The 13,124-nt window shown below is 42.9% G+C and overlaps 1 protein-coding gene across 4 annotated transcripts in view; it reads right to left on the bottom strand.

Annotated features, from left to right (window-relative positions):
* Positions 1–13,124, bottom strand: part of LOC126248455 (thrombospondin type-1 domain-containing protein 7A-like) — a 1,193,762-nt gene that overhangs the window by 957,406 nt on the left and 223,232 nt on the right. For all 4 annotated transcript variants that reach the window (XM_049949448.1, XM_049949449.1, XM_049949450.1 and 1 more), the window contains exon 2: positions 12,557–12,707. In XM_049949448.1, coding sequence (XP_049805405.1) covers positions 12,557–12,671 — 115 coding nt within the window. In that variant the 5' untranslated portion in view covers positions 12,672–12,707. The remainder of the gene's footprint in view (positions 1–12,556; positions 12,708–13,124) is intronic.

Genomic DNA, 13,124 nt, shown 5'->3' with positions numbered 1-13,124 from the left:
TACCACGCGTACAGGAATGGCCTCACAGAACGCTTTCATAAGACTTTGCCAGATATTTTGTCTATGTACATTCATTTCGGGCAGATAGAATGGGATATAATGCTGCCAATCGCGACATTTTTCGCATGTGGCACAGCGAAGCAAGGCGCTACAGGCTTCACACTGTTCTTTCTGCACCACGGTCACAAGCTCGAAACGATGACAGATACACTGTTCCCCTTTCAACTACAAGATACTCAGGATGATGATGTGAAAAACCTTACTCCCAGGAGCAAAGACTTAAGGCTGCTGGATTACACACAGACCCAGGTCGCCCAGGAGAATGGCCGGAAGACTTGGTATTCATCCGTATGCCTGTGCAGAATTTGGGACTCTCGGAAAAGTTACTAAAGCACTACTTTTGGCCGTATCACATTCTTCGTCGCTTGTTGCACGTCACATACGAAATGTACGATTACGACCCTTCATCAAGATGACAAAAACGATGAGACATCATCAATGTCCTCTGTGTGAAGCCCTGCAACAGTTCAGAGGCGCAAATCTGTGATGAGATGTCCAAGGAAACCGATGCACCGCTCAACAGTCACGAAGCTTCAACGGGAACGCTACCTTCGATTCTTCTCGCAGTGGAGAGGATGCAAAAACAATACCTGAATGCAAAGATCATCCACCACAGCCATACAGAGAATCATTGAAAAGATCTAGATCCAAGGTGTTATACTCGGCCCAGATGAGAACTTCTGAAACAGCAGGTCACTGCTTCTCTAGGACTGGGAGCAATGCTGCGATCAATGATGCATGCAATGTAGCGTAGAGGCTAGCATATCTAACAGGTTCAAACTCGACCACAAGTATAGTTTGTTTTTTAATATTTATCATAATATGAAGATTATTGAAAAATTAAATGTTATTAATGTTTGTATATTCTGGATTATTCGATGTGTGAGTAAACAGCAGCGATTCTGAATAGTCGATATTTGTACAAATAACAGTACCCACCATCCAAGAAGGCAGTTCCTTTCTGGGTGTTTTAATACCCATGGAAAACAGCCAATTTTTATTAGTTCGAGACATAACAAAGGGAAAGTTACGAGACAGGAAATACCGTCTCCTGACAACAGCCAGACCTTGGAGGACAATTACATAAAATGCCAGAGGCTCCTAAACATATCGGGAAAATACTGACCAAAGGCGCCATGGTGGCAACGATCGCATATAGCAAGAACATTATAAGATCTGAAAACAAGAGTAATATATTGCAGAAAAGGGTGGAGGGTAAGAGGTGGATAAGATGAGCAAGTCTTTGTAAGGGGAACCTTTGCGCAAAGAAAGGCGTATAGCAAGCCTAAGACATGATTTAACTACAGACGGCTCCCTCCCTTCACTCAGCCTCTGAAGAATAGTACACAATAAGATCCAGTTAGATGGTGAGGGCATTTCGACAAAACGCCATGTCAGGCACTGGCAGGGAAGTGGGGAAAACCGAACAAAACTCGGAAGGAGTACGCCCCGATAGGCCAATTGCAGTCTGATTAGGAAGTTGATAGCTGTATAAGAAGAGGCAGCGAAGAGGGTAGCTAGGTAGGTCGAAGCTGAGTCATCTGCCGTAGTTCCAGCACAGCTGATGGAATGTTAGTCATTTAGGTAGTGACTTTTGCACGTCGTGTTGTGTGTGCGGGCTCATTTAGTAATGAAAATTCCATTTCAAGTTGATAATATTTTCTGTATAAAGTCAAGAGAACAAAAACGTCATGTTTTTTCTCATTTCCATACTTATTCCGAGCCTTAACTTTTGTTACAGGGTAAACCTCACTACCTCCGTAAAAATCTTCATTCCATGGTAAAAATTGCTTTCTTTGTTCTTAAGTAAGATGGAGCTTCTACATACAATTCCGACGGTCCTGAACAAATGGCGGGAATGTCTTGAGATAGGAGAGACACTCTGGTCGTGAATGAACGCTGTGTGAGGAAAAGGTACTTTATTGTGAAATTTAAAACTTTCCTGGCGTACAGATTGTTGTATAAAATTTCGGAAGTATTGCCGGATGTCTTTAACTTTCTTTTACGATATTTCGGCGCAGAGTATTCTGGCCGTCTTCAGGTGAATACGGACGAGCAATATACTGAGCTCCCCTATTTAAGATCCCGTCAGCACATGCGTGGTGTCCTAGATGGCATTGCGTATGCGTTGCCTGAGTGCATGCGCTTCTTCTGTAACTCAGTGCGCTGCTCTGCGCGCCCCCCGTCGTGAAAGCTCTCCTCTTCGATAGCAAAACGATAGTCTTCGCACGGTAAGATCAACAACGAGTTTTTTGACCAATCTGATGGTGTTGCCATGGGGAGACCCTCGTCTCCCGTGGTGGCTAATCTTTTTATGGAAGAATGTGAGGAGCGAGCACTGGCCTTAGCTATTTTAAAACCAACAGTATTTTGGCGATACTTTGATGACACCTTTACTATTTAGCCTCATAGTATAGACAGTCTGCGAGAGTTCCATCAACATCTGAAATCCAGACCCAAATAAGTAAATTTACTAAGGAGGTGGAGAAAGATGTATGCCTACCGTTTTTAGACGTCTTAGTGTGACATAAGAGCAATGATACAAATGGGCGTTCAGTGTTTCGAAAGGCAACGAATACTGCCTTTTATTTACAATCTACTAATTACCACCATCATGCACAAAGAATGGGCGTTCTAAGAACCTGGAACCACCGAGCCCATAGCATCTCACATATGAGATGGATAGCCTGAAAACGGAACTGGGACACCTGCAGACCGTGTTCTTGAACAACAGGTATTCTTTCGACAAGTACAGAGAGCGCTATAGACGTACAAAAGACACAACAAGGACGAGGTGAAGCCTTAAAAACGACTCCTTGTCTACCACATATTGGAAATGTTTCAACTAAAATAGGCGGAATATTAAGAAGGCAACGTTAAAGTAATATTTCGACCTCCTTCCAAAATACCAGTGCATTTTGGATCTGTTCAAGACGACTTAGAGTAGCGCAAATCTTGTGTTTAAGGGATTCCGTGTGAATGCTGCAAATCTTACATAGTGCAGGATCGCATTGTAGAACATTGGCGGCATACTCGCCTACTCCAAGCAAATAAGTCCGAAATCGCTGAACACTGTACTTTCACTGGTCATTCGATGAAATATATTGAAACAAAAGTTGTGGCCTATGCGACAAACTTTTGGAGCTCGATCATCGGTGAATCAGTGGAAATACGGCTGCCTGAAGCCTTGTGAATCAAGATAGTAGTTCCCAGTTAAATTCTGCATAGGATTCCATCACAGAAAAACTTCATGCTCTGCATAATCAGCGTCATCTAGCGATCTTACAATGCTAAGACAATCGTTCTGATATCGAAGAGGTGAGCCTTCACCACGAAGGGAGTGTAGATTAGCGTTCTGTCTTACAGCGGGAGGGCATGCGCTCAAGCAACACATGCGCAGTGCCAACTAGGACACCACGCATATGCTTGTGGGATCTTAAATAGGAGAACTTAGTGTGTTGGTCGTCAGTAGTCAGCCGAAGATGGCCAGAAGACTCTACGCCGAAATATCGTACCATCATGGTACAGACACCCAGAAGTTCTCCTGAAATTTTATAGAACAGGCACTTTACTGTTTGTTGTATGGAGAGAAGCACGTCGTTTGATGCGTTGATCCTGTAATACAGTTTGCCCGCATCTCGTGGTCGTGCGGTAGCGTTCTCGCTTCCCACGCCCGGGTTCCCGGGTTCGATTCCCGGCGGGGTCAGGGATTTTGTCTGCCTCGTGATGGCTGGGTGTTGTGTGCTGTCCTTAGGTTAGTTAGGTTTAAGTAGTTCTAAGTTCTAGGGGACTTATGACCACAGCAGTTGAGTCCCATAGTGCTCAGAGCCATTTGAACCATTTGTAATACAGTTTCATTAAGGTAAGTTGTACAAGTAATTAGTCAGACACGTATATGCATTTGTATTACCGATAGAATATACTTATAATCTTACTCACCATTGTTGGATATAAATGCCACGTTACTGAATCATTCGCTTAGGAAAACAGCAACAGCCCAAGAGGTTTGCGTGCATTTAAGGAACATTGCCTCCATCTCTAAATATATATGCGAAGAAGAAGAGGAAGCCAAAAATAGGTTACGTGAACAAGAGAATAAATCCTTTTCAGCTGATGACCTTTCTGCTAATCATTTCTGAATTCCATGGAGTACTTTAAAAGACTATTTAATCGGCAGTGATGGTGACAAAGACAATGTGACCGTTGGGAAAACGAGTAGACCGTTTGCCCTTACGAATGAAGTGGAACATAAGTTAGTTTATACAATCATAGGAAATACAAAATTGGAAACAGAGTTCGACCTGAATATTAACTGAATAATCCACTAACCCTTGTACCGTAGTGAGATTAGCGTCTAAGGGAAAACAGAAATCAATGAACAAAAGAAATGATGACATCTGTGCCACTTGTAAAGACAACTACAGCAGTGGAAAGAATAAAAAGGCTTGGCTTCAGTGTTGTTTCCATGCAAGTTGTCAGTCCATCCATTCAATTTATGATGTGCTATTTACGTGTAATATCTGTGCAAATGCTTGTGACAGTGACATTGATGCTGAAAATGAATGAACAGTGTGTTAAGCGAGCTTTAACAGAAAATTATCACAGAATTAAGCACATTATCTTGAAGTATATAGTGTCACAGAATTAGGTATGCTATAACGAAATTAGGTTTCATATTTACTTTGTTCACTTCATTTTTTTAACTTCAACAGTTTCCAACTTCTTAAATGTTCTTTATCATGGGTTAGCAGAACAGTGTATTGGTCACTTACACGTAAAATACACACATCAAAAAAAGTTTTGCATCACTTCGGTTCTGGGAGTTCCGGAACCAGTACAGAAAAGTGGAATAGAGATCAACATTAACATCATTTTCGAACTTTTTATTGCTCGTGAAAACCACACGTTCCATGTTGTACCACCATACAGCGAGACCTTCAGAGGTGTCGGTTCAGATTTCTGTACACACCGGTACCTCTAATGCCCATTAGAACGTCCTTCTGCATTTATGCATGCCTGTATTCGTCGTGGCATACTATCCACAAGTTCATCAAGGTACTGTTGGTCCAGACTGTCCCACTCCTCACCGGCGATTCGGCGTAGGTCCCTCAGAGTGGTTGGTGGGTCACGTTGTCCACAACAGCCCTTTTCAGTCCATCCCAGGCATGATCGATACGGTTCATGTCTGGAGAACATGCTGGCCACTCTAGTCGAACGATATCGTTATCCTGAAGGAAGTCATTCACAAGATGTGCAAGATGGGGGCGCGAATTGTCGTCCATTAAGACGAGTGCCTCGCCAATATGCTGTCGATATAGTTGCCCTATCGGTTGGAGGATGGCATTCACATATCGTACAGCCGTTACGGCCCCTTCCATGACGACCAGCGGCGTACGTCGGCCCCACATAATGCCACCCCAAACCATCAGGGAACCTCGGCCTCGCTGCACTCACTGTACAGTGTGTCTAGGGCGTTCAGTCTGACCGGGTTGCCTCCAAACACGTCTCCGACGATTGTCTGGTTGAAATCATATGCGACACTCATCGGTGAAGAGAACGTGATGTCAGTCCCGAGCGGTCCATTCGGCATGTTGTAGGGCCCATCTGTACCGCGCTGCATGGTGTCGTTGTTGCAAAGATGGACCTCGCCATGGACGTCGGGAGTGAAGTTGCGCATCATGCAGCCTATTGCGCACAGTTTTAGTCGTAACACGACGTCCTGTGGCTGCATCTAAAGATTATTCAACACGATGTTGCTGTGAGGGTTTCTCCGAGCCATAATCCGTAGGTAGCGGTAATCCTCTGCAGTAGTGTAGCCGTGTAGCCCTTGGGTGGCCTGAGCGAGGCATGTCATCGACAGTTCCTGTGTCTCTGTATCTCCTCCATGTCCGAACAACATCGCTTTGGTTCGCTCCGAGATGCCTGGACACTTTCCTTGTTGAGAGCCCTTCCTGGCACAAAGTAACAATGCGGACGCGATCTAACCGCGGTATTCACCGTCTAGGCATCGGTGAACTACAGACAACACGAGCCATGTACCTCCTTCCTGGTGGAATGACTGAAACTGATCGGCTGTTTGGACCCCCTCCGTCTAAGAGGCACTGCTAATGCATGGTTGTTTACATCTTCGGGCTGGTTTAGAAACATCTCTGAACAGTCAAAGGGACTGTGTCTGTGATACAATATCCACAGTGAACGTCTGTCTTCAGGAATTCCGGGAAGCAGGGCGATGCAAAACTTTTTTGGACGTGTATATAAAATTTGTAGACTGAATATTTGTTTCGCTTATTCATCTATTATGCTTTTTATGACGTAGTTACGTTAGTTTACCCTAATGGAATTTTACGAACTTAGTCAGGTCAAGTCAGCCAAATAGAAATTCGCCTCACGACAGCAGAGTCCTTGAATGGTGCAGGGCAACGTAGAGCAATGACACCACGATGCAAAACCATGATGCCCAAGCGTGCCCGACCAGCCATAGGTCCGTGATTCCGACACAGAGGGTCCAGTAGTGGCCGCAATGGACGCTAGCGCAAGTGAGCAGCAGAGGGCAGGCACAAGACCGTGTTGTGATATGCAAGTCCAAGGCGTCCAGCCCCACTGAGCAACAACCACAAGGTGGAAGCCGCGCTGACGGCTCGTCACAGAGCAGTGGGGGAGAAACCGGTACGTTTTAGCATGGCATTACAATAAAAATTGTGATTCCAAAACTGTTAGTGTTAAGTCTTTTAAAACTTGAAAGTGCGCATCCCTAGTGAAGTAAATCCACCGGCAAACAGTAGAATAAGTGCTAAAGAAGCATTATAAATTATAGGGAAAGCTTTTGATGGTAACAGGGGGCGCCTCAGGGAATTGATTGAGAATGTAGTTTCCGTATTTCAGTTATTGAAGACAGTGGAACAAGTAATCTTGTTTACATTTGTTAAAGAAGGAGGAAATATCGAGGCCGCAAGTATGCAAGAGGATTAGTAAATGGGAAAATATGAAATGTGTTTTAGAAGTGAATTACACTAGTAAGCTGACTATCGTGCTTGTAAGATATTTCAGACAAGCTAAGACCACGGGGAATCAATCTCATAATTAGCAACTAAAATTGACTTAATGCAGAGAGACTTTGGAGGAACTTTAGGAAGAGCATGTTTTATGCAACGGCTGAGTAACCATCGAATACAAACGATAATCAGAAGTCGTGGTGACGAAATTGGATGATCCGCAGCGGTGTAATTAGTGTTATACGAAGAAAGTGCTTTATTGTCAATGACAGAAGGAGGAAAAGCTCCGCAAACAAGGACTGAGTGCGCAGACGAAACGATGCAGTCACCTAGGGAAAGTAAAGAGCTAATATGTTTTGCGTGGGTATCATGACGACATATAGCAAGTAAGTGTAAGAGAAACAAGTCGGGAGGAGGGGCTAGCGCTATGATGTCAGAACAGTTCACAATTGATTTCTCCTATGATTGTGATGAACCAGACCACACAGACTCGGAATGCAAGGCACGGGCCAAGAGGTGTTTAGATTACAACGGAAAGACGTACCTGTAACAGTGGAGGAGAAACTGAAAGAATGTGGGTTTTAGGCCGATAAGCAGTCCCAAAGGCAAATCAAGCTTCGTGAGGAAAAGATATTGTGGTTGAAAGTGGGTTGTGAAGTACCATGAGACAAAACGAAAGGGAAGTTGTTATCCCGATGCAATCAATTGTTCAAGGAATGTTCTGGAATCGTTAGTCAAAATGAAAATTGGCGAGTGTGTAGTACGTGCAACAAATTTGTTAGATGTTAGAGTACAGTTGAAGAACGTCAGGTTAGTGATGAAAGAATTAGTACAACTAACAAAGGTGTATGCAGCAACAAGTGGTTAGGAAAAACAGCAAGTTGTGGTAGCGTTTTGTGAAAACAGTTGAGAGGGGATCACTTAAATGCCGAAGAATAGAATACATTAGTAAACGTCTACACAGAGTACGTAGATTTATTCCATCTACCAGGTGAAAAAAATATCACATACGTCCATAGTGATCGACAGAATCCTGATAGCAACGGAACATACACGGAAAATGATGCTACACTGTACAGAATACCCAGAGCACAGGAAGAGGTTTTGAAAAAGCAGAGAGGACAGATGAAGAAATATAACGTAATTGTCGAAATTAAGAGCACGTGCAACATCTTTATTGTCAGTCACAGAGAAAAGAGACGCCAGTGGCCAATAGAAGTGGAGTATCACAATGGACTACTGGTAATTAGATGACATTACTGTAAGCAATGCATTTCCGCTACCAAATATCTCCGATATTTTGGTCCAACTAAGGTAAACAAAGTACTTCTCGAGGCTTGATATTCATAGAGGATAGTACCAAATATCGATGGACGAGAAGGGCAGTTAGTAGACGGCGTTCAGCTGAAACGAGCAGCACTATGAATACAAACGAATTCCCATGGGTCTGTAACACAACTTTGAGAGGTCTGCAAGGAATAAAATGTCTCGCGTACCTATGCGACTTAGGGTGTTACGGAAGGAACCTGCAGGACACAGTGAAAAGCTTCATTTACTTTTTGATAGGTTGTGTGAGCATAAGTTAAAGCTACAACCGGATAATGTGCATTCTTAAGGAAAGAAGTAATCTTCTTAGGCCATTGTATTGTGGACAAGGGAATCTCACCAGAAATGATAAGGACGGATAAGGTGAAGTTCTTTCCACAGCCAAGAACAACAGAGGAATTGAAATCGTTTCTAGGCTAATAGGGTTCTACTGAAAATGCGAAGTTAAGCAAAACTGCGAAGCCACTCCATGAATTGCTAACGAAAGGTATAAAATATGAGTGAGATGAAAGCTAAAACAATGCTTTCGAGGAATTAAAAGAGAAATTTGTTAATCCATCACTATTCCAATATCGAGATTTTACAAAGACTTTTATGCTGATGCCAGATGCGAGCAATGCACCATTAGGTGCAGTTCTGTTCCAAGGCAAGGAAGTTGGCTTAGGCTTCCCCATTACGTACAAGGTTGAATTAAATTGTAATACCACAGAGAAAGAATTGCTGGCTATAGAATATGCAGTAAAGCAACTCTGACCGTACATATAGGGACGACGTTTTACAGTGATAGCAGACCATAAGCCATTAACATGTATATTCGGTGTAAAGAATATCATTTCAAGACTTCTGAAGTGATGATTCAGACTTGAAGAATATGACTATGAAGTAATCTACAAGCCAAGTAGGCTGAATACCAATGCAGGCACTCTTAGCAGAACATGGCGCAGTGAGCATATTATCCATACTGACAGGAATCAGTAGGAAGGAAATTGAGTGCTCAAATAGAAAGTGATGAGGAGATATCAGTAGATGCAAACGTATATGTTAGAGAAAGCGAGTTTAGTCCTGAGGAAGAGCAATGAATACTAAAAGAAATGCATGATAACCCACTGATGGCACCAGGGCACGCATAGAATGATGGAGAGAGTAAGGCAGTATAAGCAATGGAAAGGAATGAAACACAGTATAGAAGAATAGATACGTAAGTGTCCGTCATCAAAAAAGAATAAGTTTACACAGGCAATGACAAAAATGCCGTTGGAAAGAACAGATATGGCAGGAAGTATATTCGAAAAATCTTCAGTGGACATCAGAGGTCCCCTAAATTTATCAAGCACAGATAAAAGATACATACTGACATACCAAGGCAATTTAAGAAAGTTCACATTAGCTCCGCCAGTAGGGCGACAAGTCACCGACGCAGTATCAGAAGCATTTGTAGAACACATAATACGAGGGTGAGAACTTTAATAATGGCAACTATTTATTTACAGCTCGTACAAAATAGATACATGTTTCAAACTTCTGCTGACCTTTAAAAGAGTCATCAACATTGTGTGTAACCTGATGCCAGCGATGTGGAAGTCGTAGGATACTCTTAGCAGTGCCAGTTGTGTTGACAGTTAGAGCGGCCCGGTCTATTGCCCGACGAATTTGTAGCAGCTCTGAAGCGAATACTGTGATGTGTTTCCTTCAGTTTAGAAATCGTATTGCACTCACGAGGGCTTAAGTCAGGGGAGTGCAGTAGGTTACCACTTAGCAGCCCCATAAGTCAAGTAAATCGGTAACAGCTTGCACTGTACGTGCTTGAGCATTGTCCTGCAAAATGATGGTCAGTTTACGCAAAAAGTGTCATCACTTCTGTCTCTATGTTGTTCATTTTTGGAACACAACCTACGACCAGCTTAGAGACAGAAGTGATGACACATGGGCGGGTTTAGTGACATCTCTGAACAGTCAAACGGACTGTGTCTGTGATACAATATCCACAGTCAACGTCTATCGTCAGGAGTTCTGGGAACCAGGCTGACGGAAATTGTTTTTGGTGTGTGTGACAGTAGTCACATACACAGATAAGCCAAAACATTATGACATTATTGGATACCGCCTGGTGGGGTTGCGAGCACCTGACGCGGTAACAAAATTATGAAAGCGGACCAGACACGGACGGGGGATCACCCTAACGAAGATATTGGCTACAATCGATTAAGATAAGCGATTATGACAAGGGGCAGATTATTATTATTTACAGCGTATGAACGAGTATCTCGACAACAACGAAGCTGTTCGAATGGTCTCGGGCATCTAGGGAAAGAGGTAGAAGGGCAGTGAAACCAGCACTAACCGCTAAATGGTTGGACGTCCACGGCTCTTCACAGACCGTGAGGTTCGGAGGCTTGCCTGTTCAGTAAAGTAGAATAAATGGTGATCAGTGGCATCTATACGGAAAGAGCACAATGCTGGTGTACTCACAAGTGTTTTGAAGCACACCGTTCATCGTACATTGTTGAACATAGAGTTTCGCAGCAGACCGCCCCTACGTGTTCACATGTTGACCCACTGGGCACGGGACCATTGGGGTCCGACGGTCAGTCTATGCAAACGTATCGGCTCTTCGAGTGAATCACAATTTTACTATGCTAGGTCGCTCGCCGTCTCCACAAACGCCGACATCGAGCTGAACGGCGGCTCGAAACGTGCTGCTCGCCACGGACGCAGGCTGGTGGGAGCAGTATTATGCCATGGGAGACATTCTCCTGCGCTTGTATGGGACCTGTGCTAGTAATCGAAGACATGCTGACAGCTGCGAACAACCTGCATCCCTTCACGCTTGATGTCTTCCCCGACGGCGATGTCATCTTTCAGCAGCATAACTATCCTTGTCTCGGAGTCAGAACCGTGCCACAGTGGTTTGAGGAGCATGATAGTGAACTCATGTTGATGTCTCAGCGATCAAATTTGCCAAATCCTATGGAACCCATCTGGGTCGCTATCTAGCACCAACCGACAAACAAACTATTAAGCTGGTGGTCATAATGCTTTGGCTCATCTGTGTATATGGGAATTATTTCAAAGGTGATACTGAAATGTTGCTGTGATGGTTATAAATGTATCTGAATTATTGTGCTTCGACGGCAAACAGTCGGGAATAACTTGCTTTTTCACATCCACAGTTCCAATTTCAAGTTAGAGAAAAGAAGATGAATCTTTGGGTCAAATAAAAATTATAATTAATTCACCGTGTAATAACATGCAGCAACATAGGCAGCGTGGAATGATGAGGATATTCCTCGAGGACAGATTTTTCAGCAAGAAATGAATGAAATAACACTGACGGTGTGGAGGAATATCAGACAAACCTTCGACTAACTCTAGAAAGAAGTTTTGTTTCACAACTACCAAGGAACACTGTAAAATTTTAGTCACGCAGGAAGTTAATTAGTGGATGAAAGTAGTCCACTAGGATGTTTTTCGCGTTGAGAAAACACTGGTTGCGTTTTCGCCACTCAACAGTCGTATGGGTATGAATAAGGAAATGTGTTGAAAGAACTGACGACGGAATATTAATAGAAAAAATGACTCTAAGTAAAATTCAGTACTTATGGCGAAATGAACTACGCTGTGCTTCTAATTGCTTTTTAGGGAATGTCATATATAACTGGTAGGACGGCCAAGGTACACTACATACGTTTTCAAGACGAGTTGTAATATCTGGCTAGCTTCATCGTTGACGCAAGTTTGCTTATGAATTTTGGAACACATTCGGTTTTAAAAAATATTGACTTTCTTTGACCTTTTCTTACTCTGTTTCGTGGATATATGTTACTGAGACTGCTTCCGAATCACTGTACGCCTAACAATTTTTTCTAAATGTGTATCACTTCTAGGATCACTGTACCAGTAATGAAAATTCTTGTACCCACTGTAATTCCGATCTCATACCATCGAATTATTCGAACTTACTACAAAGAAAGAGATCAGTAAGTAAATAAACCGTTCTCTTATAGGGAAACTTGATAAATACTAGATTGAATCTTGAATTCAATACAGAAATTTGTCAACAACAAAACTGCGTCACATTGGAAGAGATTCTATAAGCATTTTTTTCAGGGTTACTAGTAGAGGCTTTGTTTATACACACCGAAACAATAATGAATATATTAAGAAATGGTTGCACTAACCTGCTTTCCATATAAATTCCTCTCTCTTGCCGAATCGGCTATTGAGTCGGTCCCTGGCCTCTGATCCTTCGACCAGTATCACGACAATCAGCAACAATATGCGTAGGCCCGACATCTTGGAGATACCAAGGTCCTAGGCCATACGCTCCTTCTGAAACAGATAAATGAGTACGTTCTTGAGTTCGATTTCTGGGATAGAATGTGCAGAGCTCGTACTTGCTCTTATAAAAGAAAATACTAACAATTAACACAAATATTAATTTTTTATTCGTGTATGTATATTTAATCTCTAATAGGTGCTAAAAGTCGAAGTGAACTTATCTTACGTGTATAACGGTATCTCACCCTGTCCTTCACACATCCTCCATCAGGTGATAAAAAAAACACCTTTCCACAAACTCTTTGAAGATCACCGCAAATCCAATACATCCTGTAAACCCAAAGACCAAAATCCTATTTTCTTCCTAATTCTCTCCAATTCAGGACTCCTCCTGCGCCTATACCAACATGTGGTCATCTTCAAAATGGTTCAAATGGCTCTGAGCACTATGGGACTTGACATCTATGG

Source organism: Schistocerca nitens, chromosome 3 (assembly GCF_023898315.1).
Source record: "Schistocerca nitens isolate TAMUIC-IGC-003100 chromosome 3, iqSchNite1.1, whole genome shotgun sequence".
NCBI lineage: Eukaryota > Metazoa > Arthropoda > Insecta > Orthoptera > Acrididae > Schistocerca > Schistocerca nitens.
Note: the sequence above shows the minus strand (reverse complement) of the source record. Positions and strands in the feature narration are given on the sequence as shown.